Raw genomic sequence first — 21,104 nt, 5'->3', positions numbered from 1 at the left:
GGTAAAGAATCCACGTAATGAGGGAGACATGGGTTTTATCCCTGGGTTGGGAAGATCCCCTGGAGAAGGGAACAGCTACCCACTCCAGTATTCTGGCCTGAAGAATTCAAAAGAGGAGGACATGACTGAGTGACTTTCACTTTCTCGTAAGTTTGAACAATGTGAACATAAGCTGTTCATAAGTTTGGGGGAAAGTAAATATTAAAAAGCAGTTATGTTGCAAGGAAATTGACTTAATTTTGCCTATTCCACTGCTCCTCAAACTTTGGAATCTGTTTTCATAGAGTTTCTAATAATATCTTCTAGAACTGATATATGTGTTCAAAGATGGACTCTTACCTGTGGCACTGAGAGATTTGGAGGTTCGTGGCTGTCCCACAGGACAAATTCAAATGAATCTTCAAAGATTTCTCCACCAAAGTGACGATAGTAAATGATGCCATTGAATAGATCCCTCTGAATGAAGCCAGGGACTGGATAACCTATGGAGTCCACAAAATACCACATACCTTTTTAACCGTCTGCCAGGTGTTGGGGTAAAATAATTTGGATCTATCTACAAGTTTTTTCTGCCTAGTATGTTGCATGTACCCAAGGAGTATTTTTTTTAAGTACAGCCGATTCACAATATTGTGTTAGCTTCAGGTATATAGCAAAGTAATTCATATGTTTTTCCAGATTCTTTTCTATTATAGATTATTAGAAGATACTGAATATAGTTCCCTGTGCTCGACAGTAAATTCTTATTGCTTATCAATTTTGTATATAGTAGTTTGTTTGAGGAATCATTATTAAATGCTCTTATCAAAGCAGGAGGAAAAGGAGGTGACAGCTTAGATGATTAGATGGCATCACTGACTCAATGGACATTAGTTTGAGCAAACTCTGGGAGATAGAAAAGGAAGGGAAGCCTGATGTGCTACAGTTCATGGGGTCAGTCTCAAAGAGTCAGACACAACTTAGTGACTGAACAACAAAAATTAAAGCTTATAAATAATAAAGCATAAAAATTAAAGTTACTACCTCTGCCTTAGTATATAGAAAAATTAGCATCAGAAAAATATTTTCAAGAAACAGTATCAAAGTCAGCCAAGATGTCAGAGGAGAGAAAGAGCCTGAGCTCACTTCCTCTCATGGGCATACCAAAATTACAACTATCTTCAGAATACCGATCAGTGAAAAAGTCCAGAACATACCAGAAGAGATCTTCTACAATTAAAGTTATAAAGAAGAAACCACAGTAAGGTTGGTAGGAGGAGTAAAGTCACAATACAGTCAAGTTTCATACCCCAGGGTGGGCAATACACATACAGGAAAATAATTACAAGTGCAGAGTTTCTCTCAAAGGACTAAGAGCTCCAAGTCTAAGCCCAGGGATCCTGCACTTGGGAAGATGAGTCTCTAGGGCATTTGACTTTGAGAACCTATAGGGTTATTTTTGTTAGCCCCAGACAGCTGGGGGAAATAGAGTGTGTGCATGCATGCTCAGTCATGACTGACTCTTTGCAACCCCCTGGACTGTAGCCTGCCAGGCTCCTCTGTCCATGGGATTCTCCAGGCAAAACTACTGGAGAGGGTTGCCGTTTCCTCTTCCAGGGGATCTTCCTGACCCATGATCCGTGGGTCTCCTACATCTTCTACATTGGCAGGCAGATTCTTTACCATTGCACCACCTGGGACATGGGGGAAATACAGTCGTCACTCTTAAAAGGCACACCAAGAATCTCACATGCCTCAGGACCCAGGGAAGAAGCAGTAATTTGACAGAAGTCTAGATCAGAAATTAAAAGACACTTGCTCCTTGGAAGAAAAGTTATGACAAATCTAGACAGCAAAGGTCCATCTAGTCAAAGCTATAGTTTTTTCAGTAGTCATGTATGGATGTGAGATTCGGACCATGAAGAAAGCTGAGCACCAAAGAACTAATGCTTTTGAACTGTGGTGTTGGAGAAGACTCTTGAAAGTCCCTTGGACAGCAGGGAGATGAAACCAGTCAATCCTAAAGGAAATCAGTCTTGAATATTCATTGGAAGGACTGATGCTGAAGCTCCAATACTTTGGCCATGTTATGCAAAGAGCCAACTCACTGGAAAAGACCCTGATCCTGGGAAAGACTGAAGACAGAAGAAGAGGATGCCAGAGGATGAGATGGGTGGATGGCATCACTGACTTGAACGAGTTTGAGCAAGCTCTGGGAGTTGGTGATAGGTAGGGAAGCCTGGCGTGCTACAGTCCATCGGGTCACAAAGAGTTGGCCACGACTAAGAGATTGAACTGAACTGAATTTGGATTGAACTGAACTGGACTGAACTTGACTATGCTGGATTGAACTGAAGTGGACTGAACTGGGTCAGAACCACTTGCTTGTTTAGGAGAACCTTCTGGAGAGACAGGAGGAACCACAGTTCACTCTGGGGACACAGATACTGGCAGCAGTCATTTTGGGGAACCTGTTCAACCACACAGACACTGGCTCTAGCAAGCACCATTGTGGAATCCTCCCTCTAGCTTATTAGGGCCAAAACCAAGCCCCGATCCAGCCCACAGGCCTAGGGGCTCCAGTGCTGGGATACCTCAGGCCAAGCAACTAACTGGGTAGGGACACAACTTCACTCAGAAGGTATTAAGACCTCCTGAGCCAACAGTTGCCTCTGGACACAGCCTTGCCCACCAGAGAGTGCAGGAGCCAGCTCCAGCCATCTCTGGGTAGACACCAACTCCAGAATAGCCTGGACCCCAGACCCACTCTCCAGGGAGCCTACTCTAGTCTCTGAACTAGTTGTATCCACCAGGAGGCAGGTACTAACCTCATAAAACCACAGATATGCAGCCTGCAAATACATCCTGACCAACTAGACCATGATCCTGTCCACTAGCAAGCCAACACAAGCTTCAGGACTCCCCAGACCCTGCACTCAACAGCATCAGGAAGTAGTCCCATGCACCAGTGATGCAAAACCAGCTCTAGGGCCCCTAGGTCCTGTAACTAGACTCGAGTATCTGACTCTGCCTGCCAGTGGGCCACACTAGCCCTAGGACCTGGTTCCACCCACCATTGGGTGGTAATAGCCCCAGAGTCTCCTGGATCTTGACTCAACCCAACAATAAGCCAGCATTAGTGCCACCTTGTGACCTGGTCCCACCAACCAGCAGCCAGCAACCTCCACACAATGCAAGGCCTGGCAACCAACTGGACAGGAAATAAACCAAGCATATAAGACTGCCTACATAGTCAGTCCAGTGCAATAGGAAGATACACACATCCCCTAGAGCATATTGCTCGGTGATGAGAGGGGGATGTGTTGCTAGGACACATATGATGTCTCCTACAAAGGGCTGCTTCTCCAAGGTCAGAAAGCATAACTAACCTACCAGATACATAAAAATAAAAACAGCAACCTAGGTACAAGGAGGCAACAAAGGAACGTGTTTCAAACAAATAAGATAAAACCCCATAAGTATAACTAAGCAAAGTAGAGATAGGCACTCTACCTGAGAAAGAGTTCAAGGTAATGAATCCCAAGGACTGGGGAGCCTGGTGGGCTGCCGTCTAAGGGGTCGCACAGAGTTGGACACGACTAAAGTGACTTAGCAGCAGCAGCAGTGATTATAAAGATGATCAAATAACCCAAGAGAAAACTGGATGCACAGAGTGAGAAATTTTTTTTTAATGAAAAGTTAAAAAATATGAAGGACAACCAGACAGAGATGAAGAATACAATAACTGAAGTGAAAAATACCCTAGAAAGAATTCAGTTCAGTTCAGTTCAGCCGCTCAATTGTGTCCAACTCTTTGCAACCCCATGAATCACAGCAAGCCAGGCCTCCCTGTCCATCACCAACTCCTGGAGTTCACTCAAACTCATGTCCATCGAGTCGGTGATGCCATCCAGCCATCTCATTCTCTGTCGTCCCCTTCTCCTCCTGCCCCCAATCCCTCCCAGCATCAGAGTCTTTTCCAGTGAGTCAACTCGTCGCACGAGGTGGCCAAAGTATTGGAGTTTCAGTTTTAGCATCAGTCCTTCCAATGAACACCGAGGATTGATCTCCCTTAGAATGGACTGGTAAAGAGTAGACTAAACGATCCAGAGGAACTGATCAGCGTGCTGGAAGACAGAGTAATAGAAATGACCAATGCTAAGTGCGAAGAGCATCACCGACTCGATGGACATGAGTTTGAGTGAACTCGGGGAGTTGGTGATGGACAGGGAGGCCTGGCATGCTCTGATTCATGGGGTCGCAAAGAGTCGGACACGACTGAGCGACTGAACTGAACTGAACTGACTGAAGTAAACAAAAGAAAAAAGAATGAAAAGAAATGAGGACAGTTTGAGAGACCTCTAGGACAACATCAACCACCCTAATATTCACATTATATGAGTGGCAGAAGGAGAAGAGAGAGAACCTATCAACATATTTGAAGACATAAGTCAGAAACTTCCCTAACCTGGTAAATAAAACAGCTATCTAAGTTTAGCGAGTACAGGGAGTCCTATACAGGATTCACTCAAAGAGGAACACACCAAGACACATTATAATTATAGTGGCAAAATTAAATATAAAGACAGAATATTAAAAGCAGCTCGGGAAAAGCAACAAATAATGTATAAAGGAACCCCACATAAAGCTATCAGGTGAATTTCAACAAAAATTCTGCAGACCAGAAGAGAGTGGCACAATATATTTAAAGTGATGAAAAGGAAAAACCTACAACCAATAATATTCTACCCAGCAAGGCTCTTGTTCAGATTTGATGGAGAGGTCAAAAAGTTTACAGGGAAACAAAGATAAGTGTTCAGAACCACAAAATCAGCTTAACAAGAAATGTTGAAGGAATTTTAAGAGAAAAATAAAATACCACAACTAGAAACATGAAAAATGCAAAAGGAAAATGCTCATTAGTAAAGGCAAACATACAGCAAAAAGTTAGAAAGCCATTCACACACAAAGATATGAGGAAGATTAAAAAACAAAAGTGGTAAAATCATCTACATCCACAATAAGCTGTTAAGGGATTCATAAAACAATTAGATGTAATATATGACAAAAGGGCTTCTCTGGTGGCTTAGCAGTAAAGAATCTGCCTGCCAACACAGAAGACACAGGTCCAATCCCTGGGTCAGAAAATCCTATGGAGAAGGAAATGGAAACCCACCCCATTATTCTTGCCTTGGAAATCCCATGGACAGAGGAGTCCATGGGGTTGCAAGGGTTGGATGCAACTTAGCAACTAAACCACCACCACCGTGACATCAAAAGCAGTGAGGAGAGAAGAGTACAGGGTTATTAAAATGTATCCGAAATTAAGACACTGATGAAAGAAACTGAAGACAACACAAACAGATGAAAAGACATACCATGTTCATGTACTGGAAGAATTAAAATTGTTAAAGTGACCATATTACCCAAGGCAATCTACAGATTCAATGTAATCCCTATCAATATATCAAGGGCATTTTCCACATAACTAAAACAAATAACTTTAAAATTTGTATGGAAACACCAAACTCCAGATTGTCAAAGCAATCTTGAGAAAGAAGAACAGAGCTGGAGGAAACACACACTGACTTCAGACTATACTACAAAGGTACAGTAATCAAAACAGTATGATACTGGCACACAGCAGACACACAGATTAGTGGAACAAAATAGAGAATACAGAGATAAATCCATGCACTTACACTCAATTAATCTACAACAAAGGAGGCAACACTATACAATGGAGAAAAGACAGTCTCTTCAATAAGTGGTGCTGGGAAAACTGGACAGTTATGTGTAAAACAATTAAATTAGACCATTCTCTAACACCATATGGCTTTCCTGGTGGTTCAGATGGTAAAGAGTCTTCCTGCATGCAGGATAACCAGGTTTGATCCCTGGGTCAGGAAGATCCCCTAAAGAATTCTTGCCTGGAAAATCCCATGGACAGAGGAATCTGGTGGGCTACAGTTCATGGGGTCACAAAGAGTTGAACACAACTGAGCTTTGAACTAATACCATAGACAAAAATAAGCTCAAAATGAATTATAGACCTAACTGTAAGACCTGAAGCCATAAAACTCCTGGAAGAAAATTAAGGCAGAACACTCTTTGACATAAACTATACTGAGCTTTGTGTTTTTGTGTTTTTGTTTTTTTTTATCTGTCTCCTAAAGCAAAAATAAACAAATGGGACCTAGTTCAACTTAAAAGTGCAGTGAAAGAAACTATCACCACAACAAAAAACAATCTACTGAAGGGGAGAAAATATTTGCAAATAATATGACAAATAAGGGATTAAAATCCAAAATACACAAACGGCTCATATAATTCAACAGCAAAGTAACAAAAACCCAATTAAAAATGGCAGAAGACTGGAATAGACATTTTTCCACAGAAGACTTACAGATTGCCAACAAGCAAATGAAAAGATGCTCAATACCACTAATCATCAAAGCAATGCAAATGAGATATCATTTCACACCTGTCAGAATGGCCATCACAAGTAGGAAATGGCTAACACAAATAACAAATGCTGGCAAGAATGTGGAGAAAAGGAAACCTTGTACACTATTGGTGGGATGTAAATTGATATAGCTACTGTGGAAAGCAGTATGAAAGTTTCTTAAAAAACTAGACATAGAATTGACTATATATCCCAGCAACTCCACTCCTAGATATACACTTGAAAAAAATGAAAACACTAATTTGAAAAGACATGTGCACTCCAATGTATATTGCAGCACTATTTACAATTGCCTCGATATGGAAGCAACCCAAGTGGACATTAATAAATGAACAGACAAAGATGTGCCATTCACACACACAAACACATACAATGGAACACTACTCAGCTATGAAAAAGAATGAAATTATGCCACTTAAAACAATATAGATAAACTTGAAAGGTATTATGATGAGTGAAATGTCTTACATGTGGAATCTAAAAAGTAAAACAAACTAGTGAATGTAACAAAAAAAGAAACAGACTCACAGATATAGAGAACAAATGAGTGACTACCTGTGGGAAGAGTGAAGGGAGAGGGCCAACATAGGGGTATGCGATTAAGAGGTACCAACTGCTATGTCAGCTACTATGCATAAAATAAATCAGCTTCAAAGTACATTATACAACACAGGGAATATAACAATATTCTAAAATAGCAATAAATGGAGTATAACATTCAAAAATTGTGCATCATTATGCTGTACACCTAAAGCTTATATAATATTGTGCATCAGCTATACCTCAATTTTTAAATAATCTATTAAAAATAAAATCAAATATGTTTAAAAAACAAATAGTCTTAGGTAAAACTGCCTGACGCCTATTTTGTCAAGCTCCTTACCTATCTACTTCAAAAAGTCGTTGTGAAAGTATTCTAACAAAATGTAAATAAAAGTTATTCATGAAATTTTTTAATCAATAATCTAGAATAGGCCAAAATATCTCTTCAACCTTATTTGTCCTATCACCTTGCATTGCAGACTTAATTTTTCATAGTGTAATTGTTACCTTGAGGCCCAGTTCTGGAACTTTCTAGATTCCAGAAGGATAGATCAACTTAACCTAAGTCTCAGTCTTCCCATCTGTGAAATGGGAATAATAATAACAGAATCTTACCTCATAAACTTGATGTCTCTCTTAGCACAAATTCTAACACAAATGATCTTAACTGCCCAGCACTCACCTATCAGTTCTGGCGCTGGTTTCTTCATGATCTCTCCAGCTTGTGGGGGTTTCGTGATATTAAAGAAGATGTAGTCATCACTGGAGTCCATGTCTGAAGCTCTCAGCATGGAACCCTGGATTAGTATGGTCTGCCCCTCCTCCAGTTCAATCACAACATTTGTTATGAGGAATGGCGGACTGTCATCTTTGGGCAAGATGTTGATGGGAAACTTATGTTGGATGCTGTGTTGGCTGTCAAATATCCTGAAGACCACAAAATCTTTGGTGGAGTCACTGTCATCATGATGATATCGAACGACTCCAGCCTGAAGGTCAGCCACGGTGAAGAGAAACCCCTTCCCCCCTGATGGAAAGAACAGAGATGAGGCAGGATGAGAAAGATATGGAGGCAGCAGGTTAGTAAAAGTGACACTACAGGAGTGGCTGTGAAATGGAAAGTAGGGCGGCCAATACTTTCCCCACCTGGAAAAACCACAGATTGTTTAGTGGGCCCTGGGGCTCCAAAGACCCAGTTTTGAATACTAGCTAGTTGTAACACTTATTAGCAGGGTGGACTTAGGCAAGGTATTTGATTTATTTGAGACCCATATATAAAACAGAGATAATAATACCTACCTAACATTCCCTCCTAAGAATGATAGAGCTCAAAATCATAGTGTATCTACAGTAAGTATTATTTTTCAATTCATTGTTATCAGCTGACAGCACTTCTTGGAGTAGTGGCTTCGAACAGCAACATCAGCACCATTTGGGAAGTCATTATAAATCCAAATTCTCAGGTCCTACCCCAGACCTACTGAATCAGAAATTCTGCTACTGGAACTCAGCAATCCACGTTTTATCAAGCCCTCCAGGAGTCTAATGAGTGCTAACGTTTGCGAATCACTGGCTTAATGACTAAGAGCTTGAGTTGTGGTAGCAAATGGCTTGAGTTCACATACCAGCTCAGCCACTTTCTAGACCTTAGACAAGTCAATTTCTCTTAGTCTCAGGCTCTCATTTGCAAATAATAGTACCTTGCTTCATAAAGTTGATGGAGATAAAGTATGTAGAATGCTTTGTACAACTGGGCACAAAGTAAATGCTTAATAAATGTTTGTACTATTTTCTGCCTCCTCTGAGCTGGAATATCATTATGGGGTATGACTCTCCGGTTCATTTCTATAGTATTGATAAACATTGCTTCACTCTGCACAAACTACTAATATTTCAATTCTTTCTGCAGATGGCCCATAGCTTTTCCCACTCCAGATGGTTTTATAGATTAAACATGAGTATAGTGAACACTATGGGTTACTTGCCCGTCCGTCACTTTCTCCTCCTTCTCAGTACCAGAATCTTAGTCTTATTTGGAATGGTGATATAACCATTTAAAAATAGCTTCCCAGACCCTGTTGCACCTAGGGGATAGTATGTAACTAGTAAGAGATGTAATTAGACTTCATTTCTTCAGGCTCCTGGGAAAAGTTGCTAAACAGAGCAAACTTAGATGGCATAGCTTTTTTTTATTGTTCCTTTTCTTTCTTCCTTCCCCTAATGCTCACTAGAAGCCTAGATGTGTAGGTCACAAATTCAGTGTGACCACTGACACAGAGCTGCTGGCATCATAAATACAGAATATCCACCTCTATGTCACTTGTCAAAAGGAGAAGTAACTCTTGAAGGTTTAAGTTACTGTCGTGTCCAACTCTTTGTGACCCCATGGACTGTAGCCTACCAGGCTCCTCCGTCCATGGGATTCTCCAGGCAAGAGTACTGGAGTAGGTTGCCATTTCCTTCTCCAAGGATCTTCCCAACCCAGGGATCGAACCTGGGTCTCCCGCATTGGAGACAGACGCTTTAACCTCTGAGCCACCAGGGAAGCCCTGCAACTGAATACCCATCCTAATGTATACATCCAGCCTTGAGCTAACCTCCCATTGTCCTAGGATTAGGCAAGAGAATTTATCATTTTTATTTTTATTTTTTTCAGAATTCCTAATCACACATAATGATAAACAAGAGTTCTCTTTCTGCTTTACAAATAGGTAAACTAAGACAATAATGGAATTATTTCCTCTGAGCTCATTACAAGGAATAGACTATACTATTATTAACTATGGTTATTTTTATTAGGGCCATTACTTTGTTAACTACCACCCTTAAAACTATAAAACCATTTCTTTTAAACTATGGTTCAGTTCAGTTCAGTTCAGTTCAGTCGCTCAGTCGTGTCCGACTCTTTGCGACCCCATGAATCACAGCACACCAGGCCTCCCTGTCCATCACCAACTCCTGGAGTTCACTCAAACTCATGTCCATCGAGTCGGTGATGCCATCCAGCCATCTCATTCTCTGTTGTCCCCGTCTCCCCCCACCCCCAATTAAACTGGGCTAAAATAATCAGTTAAGGGGTACATTTAGAAGGAGCCCTACGTGAGTTCAAAAAGCAAATCTGAGATTTAAATAATGGCTCAAATATAAAATATCATTCATAAATGGTCATCCATTGATTTGAGCATCTACTACAAAAGTCAATGGTTTCAAGATCTCTGGACATAGGGAACATGATAATTCATTGAGAAATGGAGCCCAAGAAATACCACATATATCCTGTTAAATATGATTTGCTTTTGGAGAAAATAATTGTTGGGTTTGATTCTAAGTTACAAAGTTTGTTCCTTCACCTCTCAGAGTAAGCTGTCCATGCTGCAGGCCATCCACAGTGACTACCTGGACAGCATGAATGTCATCATTGTCCACAATCTGAAACTGTTCCCATGTGATGGCCCTAGACTGTCCCTCCAGGAGATTCAGACCTACAAGAGAAAACAAACAAACAAAAAATGTCCTGGAAAGTTCTACAGCATGTCAAGATGACTACTTTAAGACAAGAGTAATAAATTTTCACTCACAAAGCTAGGTAAAAATTGTATCTTCAAAAGCTTCTCAAGAAACTGTAATTTAGCTTTTAAGTAACATTTTTACTATTAGTAATATTAACTCTAACCTGATGACTGGTTCCTTATGATCTATCCTTTGGAAGCACAATGGTGCCAAAAATAAATACTAGAAAGAAATAACAGATGTTATGTTCACAGGGGTCTCTAGTTCAAAAATGTACACAAGGAATTTTTCAAAGGCTGGGTTCACATATTTTAAGTGGGCAAGAGTCAGAAGCGCTTTCACACATAAATTCTAAGAGCATAAGTAGCCCACAGGATAGAGTATTAAAGTAGTTAAATATTCATTAAATGTACAAATACAGAGCAACTGTGCCAGGGGAGTGTTTAATGGTGTTAGACAGGAAGTCTGACACTTTGTAATGAGGGTTGTGTTTTAGTCTAGACACTAATAAGGAAGGGACTTTTGTAACTAAAGGAATTTAACAATAAAAGCTTCTCCAGCATGCTGAAGGGAATCTGGGGAGAAAGGGACGTGCAGCTCAGAGCCAAGAAGACAAAATCTGGACTGAACACTGAGGTTAGAGACAGAAAGCTGCAGTACCATCAACCATTCCCATTACCCAGTAGAGCTGGTGGGTCACCAGACTGAAGAGAATCTTGAAAGGGGGCAAAGCCTTTCAAAGAAACAAGTGTCTTTATAGATTATGAATTTCTTATAGTGCAAGCCCAGCAGTGGGATTGTTGGGTCATATGGTAGTTTTATTCCTAGTTTTTTAAGGAATCTCCATACTACTCTCCATAGTGGCTATATCCATTTTCCTTAATGTTGACTGCAGCGTTATTTACACTAGCTAGGACACGGAAGCAACCAAAATGCTCATCAACCAGTAAACGGATAAAGAAGTTGTGATACATATATTCAATGGAATATTACTCAGCCATAAAAAGGAACGAATTTGAGTCAGTTGAACTGAGGTAGGTGAACCTAGAGCCTGTTATGCAGAGTGAAGTAAGTCAGAAAGAGAAAAACAAATATCATATACTAACACACATATGTGGATCCATTAAAAAATGGTACTGATGAACCAATTTGCAGGCCAGGAATAGAGACATAGACAAAAGAGAATGAACCTGTGGACATAGCAGGGGAAGGAGAGGGTGGGATGAATTGAGAGAGTGCACTGAAGTATATACATTACTATGTGTAAAACAGATAGCCAGTGGGAAGTTGCTGCGTAACACAGGGAGCTCAGCCTGTGCTCTGTCATAACCTAGGGGGGTGGGATGTGGGGGCTGGGATGGGAGGGATTCAGAGGGAGGGTGTGTATATATATATATATATATATATATATTATATATATATATATACTTAAGGCTGATTCACACTGTTGTGCAGCAGAAACCACCACAACCTTGAAAAGTAATTTTCCTCCAATTAAAAATAGAAAAGAAATGAGTGGATGAAATTTAAAGACTGTGTACTGGTAGACACAGTTAATGCATTAACGCTTCCCCTCAAACCTGCCTGGCGTCCCCTGCCCCCGATGTTGACCAGTTGCCCGCTTTCTAGCCTGGCAGCTCCAACGAATTTCCCACAATCCCCACAATAAAGCCCTGGCCGCCATTGTTGCTTCATCTTCTGATGTCGCTGCCCTCAACTGCCCAACAGACCAAGTTTTGGCATGACCTTCCCCGTGACCATGGCCAGGTCTCACACCATGGGACTCAAGGAATTTGTACAGTGACTGCTAAGAAGAGCCAAGTGACACACCCCCGGGCGTGTGGGAAGTTAACCCCAGTGAGGCAGACTGACTGAGCTGAGAGAAGAGATGGAAGATGCTGACATGTGGTTGTTGACCCCTTCCCAACCCCACCCCTGACTCTTCCCACACAGAATGCTTCCATCTCCTCCTGGAGACATCAGCACTGTTGAGCAATAAGCTTTATTTTCTTGTACAGCTACGACCAGCTCAGTCAAACCATCTTTCTATTTGCTACCCTCCAAACTCCCAACTTCCCCTCTCTCCAGATTTCAGTACAGGGTTAGTGCATATCATCTGCCTCAGGGGCTCTTTGCTAGGGAACCTGAGTTAAGATATGCAGGAATACTGAAAAAAGCAAAGAGAGAGAGAAGTGAGGGAGAAGAGAGTAGAAGGAAAGAAGGCAGGGAAGGAGGGAAGAAGGGAGGACAAGCACATGTAAAGAATCTCTGTGGCTGGTAATAAGGATTTTGAAGTCAAGAGTACACGGTACAGCACAGAACAAGACATCATGGGATGCAGCAGAGGAGCAAGCAAGAACACTAGAAATTCATGTAGCAAGATATTAATGGTGATTATGTTTTGTGGTGGAGTAATGAATAATTTTATCCAACTACTATTATTTCATTCACTTATTCATTATTATTAACTCTACTTATTGCACTTTCCAAGTTTTCAATGATCTTATATTAAGTTCATAATAAATAAAATTTTATTTTAAAAAGAATTCTGATGTCCAAAGGAGTGAAAACCAGATCCGGAGCTCTTAACAAGCCTAGGTTTCACAGATCACACATATACATGCAGACCATTAAGTTTCTATGCTGTATACTAAACTTTGCTGTTATTCAGTTGCTAAGTCATGTCTAGCTCTTTGCAACCCCACAAACTATAGCACACCAAGTTTCCTTGTCCTTCATTATCTCCTGGAATCTGCTCAAACTCATATTTATTGAGTACTGAGTCAGTGACGCCATCCACCCATCTCATCCTCTGTCGCCCCCTTCCCCTCCTGCCCTCGATCTTTCCCCCCACTAGGGTCTTTTCCAGTGAGTTGGCTCTTCACATCAGGTGGCCAAAGTATTGGAGTTTCAGCATCAGTATTTCCAATGAATAGTCAGGGTTGATTTCCTTTAGGATTGACTGGTATGATCTCCTTGTAGTCCAGGGGACTCTCAAGGGTCTTCTCCAACACCACTATTCAAAAGCAGCGAACTTTAGATCACCAATTCCTTCTTTTCTCTCATTATCCCTCAAACAGAAGTAGAGCAGGATAGAAAACCAGATTGTAAATCAAGGATGTCCAGCTGATATTGTTCATCCCTACTGAAACTTACATATATATAAACACACACATGGTGTGTTACCCATGTGCAAGCACACACATACACACACGCGCACAAAAGATAATCCATATAAGCTGCCACCTGAGGATTTAAATCAGACAGAGATATTTTCTGTGTTAAATGAACCTACCAACACTGCTTGAATGCCATTGATGGTAACAGTGGGAAAGGAAAAAATCTTCACTTACATTTCACATTGACATCTGATCTAAATTTATACACTGCACTGTAAGTCTTCTCAGAAATGAGAAACAGTACTTTTACTTCTTTTAAAAGAAATAAAGCAAGAGGAAATCGACATGGCAGAGTAGGAGGATGCAGAATTTACTTCCCCTCTCCCTCCCAACTTATGAACACATCAAAAATACATCTACACATGGAGCAGTTCTCACTGGAAATGGACTGAAGACTGACAGAAAGACCCTTATGCAACCAAGGCTAAAAGAAAGTTGTGCAGGAAGGGAACAGAAGCAATCACGTAGGGGTCTGCACCCCTAGGAGGGGCCACAGGACAGGAGGGGCATTACAAGGATGAAGATATCCCTGGGGAGCAGCTTGAACGATACACTGGGTGCACCAGCCCTGGAGTCAAACGGTGGGAAGACCGTTGGCTGGTTTGAAAACCAGCAGGACTGACAACAGGGCTGTAAGAGAGCTAGACTCTACTCATGAAGAACCCACACATTCTTGTTTACTCCCAATACAAGATAGAGAAAGCAGATTGAAATTGCTCAGGACATTGGCTGGCTTCTCACAACTGCCTCAGTGCATGCCCATGCTGAGTGCCCTTCCCAGCCCCACTTGCTCAAAGGCACAGTTCCCCACTACAATGAGGCTGCCATAGCTGAGGAGAGCGCCCAGTTGTGGGGGATGGAGCTGGCTTGGGCCCAACCCTCACGGCTGTTGCTCCAGTACCTTGGGACATAGCCCTACCCCAATAGGGTGGTGGTGTTGGCAACTGAGCAGAGAAGCCCTGGCTTACACCTGGCTTTGGCTCTAGCTCATCCGTCTCTGACCACAACACCTACCAAGTCGATAGAGGCCACTACACTCTGAGGAAAGACATGAGTTGTGTTCATATCAGATCCAGCACTCCCACGAAATCCACTGGGAACATGCACAGACTGTACAGAATGTTCCCACACAAGGACATACAGTTAAGACCACGATGGGTAACTTTTACCTCATTTTATAGAGACAGGAAAAGTTAACCAAGCAGGAAGATGGAGAATTTTATTTCAAATGAAAGAAATAAAAAAAAAGAAACCTGTAAAACCATCCAGTGAAACAGAGATGAATGAGTTACTAGATAAAGAATTTAAAGATTAGTAATAAGAATGCTAGCTGAGGGGAAAGAACAGATGAACTAGAAAATTTGAAAAAGTCAAAACTGAAGTATACAATAACTGAAATTAAAAATACACTAGAAATAATTAAAGACTAAGTGACACAGAGGATATATAGTGTTCTGGAAGATAGAATAATGGAAAAAATCCAGTCAGAACAACAAAAGAAGAAACAAATTTTAAAAACTGAAAACAGTTTAAGGGACCTCTGAAACAACATCAAGCATAATAACACTTACATAATAACACTTACATTACATTCTCCTAGAAGGAGAAGAGAGAACAAAAGAGGTCAAAGGATATTTGATGAAATTATGGCTGAAAATTTCCCGAACCTGAAGAAGGAAACAGATTTCCAGAGACAGGAAGCATAGAGGGTCCGAAACAAGATGAGACTAAAGAGAACCACACCAAAACATATCATAATTAAAATGGCAAAAGTTAAAGAGAGAATTCTAAAGGCAGCAAGAGAAAAACAAAGAATCACATACAAGGGAACCCTCCTCCTCCAAGGCTATTAATGGATTTTTCTGCAGAAATTTTGCAGGTCAAAAGGGAATGGCATGATATATTTAAAGTGCTAAATGGGAAAAACCTACAACCTAGAATATTGTATCCAGCAAGATTATCATTCAGAATTAAAGGAGAGATAAAGAATTTATAAGCAAAAACTGAAAGAGTATGTCAATGTTAAACCAATTCTTAAAGAAATGTTAAAGGCTCTTCTCTAAGTGGAAAAGAAACGAATGGGTTACAACAAGCAGTAAGAATCTATAGAAAAAGAAAAATCCACTAGTAAAGGCAAATATATAGTAAAGGAAACTTGCACAGTAAAAGACACCATCAACAAAATGAAAAGACAACTTAGTGAATATACAAGCATATAAGCAACTCACACAACAGCAAATAATAATAATAGTAATCCAATTTTAAAATGGTCAGAAGATTTGAATATACATTTTCCCAAAGAAGATACATAGATGGCAAACAGACACATGAAAAGATGCTCAACATCACTAGTCATCAGAGAAATGCAAATCAAGAGCACAGTGAGATATTATTTCACACCTCTCAGAATGACTGTCATCAAAAGAACACAAATAACAAACGTTTCAAGGATACGGAGAAAAGGGGACCTCATACACTGACCCTAGTGCTGGGAAAGATTAAGGACAGGAAAAGAGGGCAGCAGAGGACAAGATGGCTGGATGGCAGCATCAAATCAATGGACACGAGTTTGAGCAAACTCCAGGAGATAGGGAAGGACAGAGAAGCCTGGCGTGCTGCAGTCCATGGGGTCACAAAGAGACAGACACAACTGAGCAACCGAACAACAAAATAAAATTGGTGTAGCCACTGTGGAAAAGAGTAGAGAGGTTTCTCAAAAAGCTAGAAATAAAACTGCCATATGACCCAGCAATTACACTGCTGAGTATACTGGAATAAAACAAAAACACTAATTTGAAAAGATACTTGCACTCCAATGTTCATAGCAGTATTATTTACCATAGCCATCATATGAAAACAACCCAAATGTCCGTTAACAAATGAAAGGATAAAGAAGATATGGTTTATATATACGACGGACTATTACTTAGCCATAATAAAGAATGAAAGTTTGCCATCTGCAACAATGGGGATACATATAGAGCATATTGTGCTTTGTGAAATAAATCAGAGAGAGACAAACACTCTATTTTATCACTTATGTGTGGAGTCTGAAAAATAAAACTAATGAATATGAGAAAATGGAAACAGGCTCACAGATACAGAGAACTAGTGGTAACCAATGGGGAAAAGGAAGGGCGGAGGTGCAATATAGGGAGAAGGAATTAAGAGGTACAAACTACTAAGTATAGAATAAAAAAGCCACAAGGATATACTGTACAATACTGGGAATAGAGCCAATATTTTATAACTTTAAATGGAGTATAATATATAAAAATATTGAATCACTATATTGTATACCTATAACTAACGTAAGATTGTAAGTCAGTTATATATTAAAAATAAGAAGACAAAGCAGTTTAAACTCAATTATGTATTTTCATGTCCATGCAACCCAACTTAAAAATAAGAGAATGGATTATAGTCTGTGTCTTTCTTTGATTCCTTTGAACAATTTTGAGTTGGAGACCTTATCTCTCAGTCCAACTCTGCTCAGTATCACAGTCACTTTTTTGCCTCAGTCAGCTGAAAGGGACCCTTTGGTTTATCTCCTGTAGAGGAAAGAACTTAATTTCAGGACATGAGAATCCTCAATTTAAATTTCTCACCATGACAGTAGGAAAAACAAACCCAAAAAACCAACTAGATACCAATAGCCTGTCTGGTTTCAGTTGCTTTGTGTGTAAACTGGGAATAAAGCTACCTTTTTTCACTGACCAGTGTACTTTCTTATCTTCCCTTCCCTATTTTGTTTGCCTCCTATATTGCACTTCACCTGTGTTCCAGGACACTCGCGGGGCATTTGTATCTGCTGGTCTGATGGAGATGTGGACTGTAATAGGTGCACTCTTCTCAAAAAAGAAGTCATAGACCTCCAACTCCACCTGGAAACAAACAGTTGAATATGAACGACATGTTGACAATTTACAATATAAAATACCATTAATTCTGGGATATATACCACAGATGGAGGCAAAACTAATTCAGGTTCTGCTGTTGCCTGACCTCATTTTTGACAACATAATCTCACTTTTTCCAGCTCTATGTCTTATTCCTTAATTTATCAGTGTTTTTAAATTTTCTTCTCTATGAATGAAGTTCTTAACCTGAAATAAGCAAATATGCTAGCAATGTGTCCCTGCATTTTTTCAGGAGACTATATCAGTCCAGCATCAGACCACTTCAGCTTCTCGCAAAGATATAGGATCTAGAGCAGTGTTTCTCCACTGTGATTTCACCAACCCCCTCTCCCCAGGACACTTGGGAATATCTGAAAACATTTTTGGTCTCACAAACAGGCATGCCCACAGAGGTGCTACAGACATCTAGTCGATAGAAGCCAGGGAGGCTATTATTAATAACATTCAACCATGACCAGGTCAGTCCTTACAACAAAGAATTAGCCAGTTCAAAATGCCAACAATGTTGCAGAGATCCTGATCTACAGGCAGCTATCCCACTAGATATATTATTAAATATCTATATTTTAGTTGCTCCCTTGAGTTCCATAGCTAATAAGTAGGCTTATACATTTTGAGCTTTATTACATGCTACATGTGAATTACACCAGGTGCTGACAGAGATGGATGATGTACAATACTGTAAAGGAAGGCAGGCTACCTACATTTGAAGAATGTGTGGTCCATTTGAGAGGACAAAAGAAAAAATTAGATAGTACCGTATCAGCAAATACTACATAAAAAAAAAAGAGATTCTAGAATGACAAATACACACGTTGAAAATGAAACTATACTGATATGGGGGATATCATGTTGGAGGTCTAATATAAATATATATTAGGTTGAGCCCTATCACTAAGGAACTTTCCTTTAAGATAAATGTAGTACCTACTAGAGTGAAGTTGGATTTTCATGCCTACAAGAACAGACTACCTGGTGTAACAGCTGAGGGAAGGATCAGCTAGCTTAATGCTGCACCGGCCATTGCTCTGCTCTCAGATATCTCACCCCAGGTGGCTTCCAGCCAAAATAACAGTGCAAAATCTCCACTGAGAAAATTGAAAGTCACTTTCTAACAAAACAAACCAAAAAAGCACACATTTGGACACGTTTTGCTTTAGTATTACATTGTACAATGCCAGACAAAACACGTACAACGCAGACAGAGTAGCATTGCTTTATTTGTGAACGTGATAAAACTGGACATCTAAAGAGAAATTACCTCATGCTATGGAAGAAATGAGAAGGGAAGACAGGAAAGAAAAAACCAGTTGCCACTTACTATTATGAAGTGAAGAAAATAAAAGTAAAGGGCAAAGCATGGAATTTATAGTCTGCCCTTGAGACTAAATGCTAAAAATGCCTAAGCTAGATAGAGGGCAATTTGGTAACCCCAGGGACACATATTTTCCTTAACAGACCTGAACTCAAGTCTGTGTTAACCTGCCTATTTAACTTTTCCACCATTTTTGAATCAACTTGCGGGTAGGTCTGCAAGTTTGTGAAGGGTTATTATGCACAAGTCTGTAACCAGCTGTTCTCTACTCTCATTGAATACAAAACAAGAGGAGAGAGGCAGAAATAGCAGAAACGATTTAGATTAGATAGAAAGAGGACTTTCCTGATGGAAAGTGATAGTGAAATGAGTCATTTTAATGAGAATATGGAATCTCCTACCCTGAGTAAGCATTATTACTTAAAATTAAGGATTCCAGTAGAAAACCTTGATGGAAAATAATATAAAATAATTTATTAATGAAAGAATTATAAACAAATAGAAGTTAGACCATCTCTGACTTCAGTGGTCTATGTAATGGAAGAAGGCTGTTGGAGGCACCAGAATTCTCAAACTGGTGAACCTGAGGCCAAATGTGGCCTCAGAAATGTTTTGCAGCTGGTATTTTATGTTTTAAATTTACAATGTCTTCTATGTTTAAAAGTTGAAACTTTTTAACTGAATATAGTTGATTAACAATATTACATTAGTTTCAGGTATATAGCATGGAGATTCAGTATTTTTGCTGGTGATACTTCATTATAAATTATTACAAGAAAAGGGCTTCAATTCCCTATACTATCCAGTATATCTTTGTTGCTTATCTACTTTATACATAGTAGTTTTTATCAATTAATCCCATACCCCTACTTTGTCCCTCCCACTTCCCTAGCCCCTTTAGTACCTACAAGTTGGTTTTCTAGGTCTGTGGGTCTGTTTCAGTTTTGCATAAACATTCACTTGTATTATGAAACTCGAAATATTTTTACCAAAAAAAAGTAGAGCTTTCCAACTTCTCTTGAAAAATGAAAGCTGCAGCAACACAGGGTACATCCATATTCCCACATGCAGCAGTCAGCTGGAGCTGAGTTACATCTGCTTCCTAAATTGCCAGCTCCTTCCTCACTTCCCCCCAATCTCCCTCCAGATGGGTTTGTTCATTTGCATCACCTGCCTGGTTTGCATCCTGATTTGCAGAGATTGATTCTCTTCTGAGGCAATGACCATACAAGGTAACCTGCAGGCTAAAGAGAAGTGGCCTCTTCAATGACTCTCTGAATACCAAAGAGTCTAGCAGCTTTGTCTCTCTTCCTTCTCACCTCATAAATTCTCCTCTCAGAATGGCTGCTGTTTGGTGGCTGATATGCAATCTGCATATCTCTTAGATCCTTCCAGGCGAAAGAGGACACTGGTCTGGTGTGATCCCACAGGTGAGTCACATAGCCCTGGAGTGGGGCTTTAGTAATGTTGAACACCAGCAAGGGTTTGGGGGTCTCATCCTCTTCACAGTCCAGAACCGATGTAGTCAATGAGGTCAGGATGAACTGATCCACTTCCAGAATAAACATGGCCATGAATGCAGCTCTTGGAATCTGATTGGGAATTCCAGGTCTGATATAGACAGGCAACCACGCGCTCTCTGACTTTGGAAGGAGAAAGAAAAGATAAAGAGGAAAACTATAAATGAAGCTATTGATATAATAGCAGGGTAAATCGCATGATATTTAACACAAAGCCACAGCCTAGAGGGTGCATCCAGCAGCGATCTGAATCATTTAGAGAGATTTTAATCACATACTGATGCCTGAATTCCATTTCCAGATGCTCTAACTTAACTTTCCTAAGGAGGAGATATGCAGATGACACCACCCTTATGGTAGAAAGTGAAGAGGAACTCAAAAGCCTCTTGAGGAAAGTGAAAGAGGAGAGTGAAAAGGTTGGCTTGAAGCTCAACATTCAGAAAACAAAGATCATGGCATCTGGTCCCATCACTTCATGGGAAATAAATGGGAAAACAGCGGAAACAGTGTCGACTTTATTTTTTTAGGCTCCAAAATCACTGCGGATGCTGATTGCAGCCATGAAATTAAAAGATGCTTACTCCTTGGTAGGAAAGTTATGACCAACCGAGATAATATATTAAAAAGCAGAGATATTTGCCAACCAAGGTCCGTCTAGTCAAGGCTATGGTT

At 40.2% G+C, this 21,104-nt stretch overlaps 1 protein-coding gene across 5 annotated transcripts in view; it reads right to left on the bottom strand.

Annotated features, from left to right (window-relative positions):
• Nucleotides 1-21,104, bottom strand: part of FREM1 (FRAS1 related extracellular matrix 1) — a 208,247-nt gene that overhangs the window by 131,037 nt on the left and 56,106 nt on the right. For 4 of the 5 annotated variants that reach the window (XR_008686234.2, XM_055428202.2, XM_055428203.2 and 1 more), the window contains exons 6-10: nt 20,232-20,555; nt 17,453-17,561; nt 10,339-10,470; nt 7,671-8,015; nt 340-482 (exon numbers count right to left, since the gene is read on the bottom strand). Coding sequence is in view for 4 of the 5 variants with exons in the window: in XM_055428202.2 (XP_055284177.2) it covers nt 340-482; nt 7,671-8,015; nt 10,339-10,470; nt 17,453-17,561; nt 20,232-20,555 (1,053 nt within the window). In the remaining variant the exon portion in view is untranslated. The remainder of the gene's footprint in view (nt 1-339; nt 483-7,670; nt 8,016-10,338; nt 10,471-17,452; nt 17,562-20,231; nt 20,556-21,104) is intronic. The other variant, XM_055428206.2, reaches the window with a different exon arrangement.

The sequence above is a fragment of the Moschus berezovskii genome, chromosome 7 (assembly GCF_049115385.1).
Source record: "Moschus berezovskii isolate FMDL1 chromosome 7, NW_MosBer_1.0, whole genome shotgun sequence".
Lineage (NCBI taxonomy): Eukaryota > Metazoa > Chordata > Mammalia > Artiodactyla > Moschidae > Moschus > Moschus berezovskii.
Note: the sequence above shows the minus strand (reverse complement) of the source record. Positions and strands in the feature narration are given on the sequence as shown.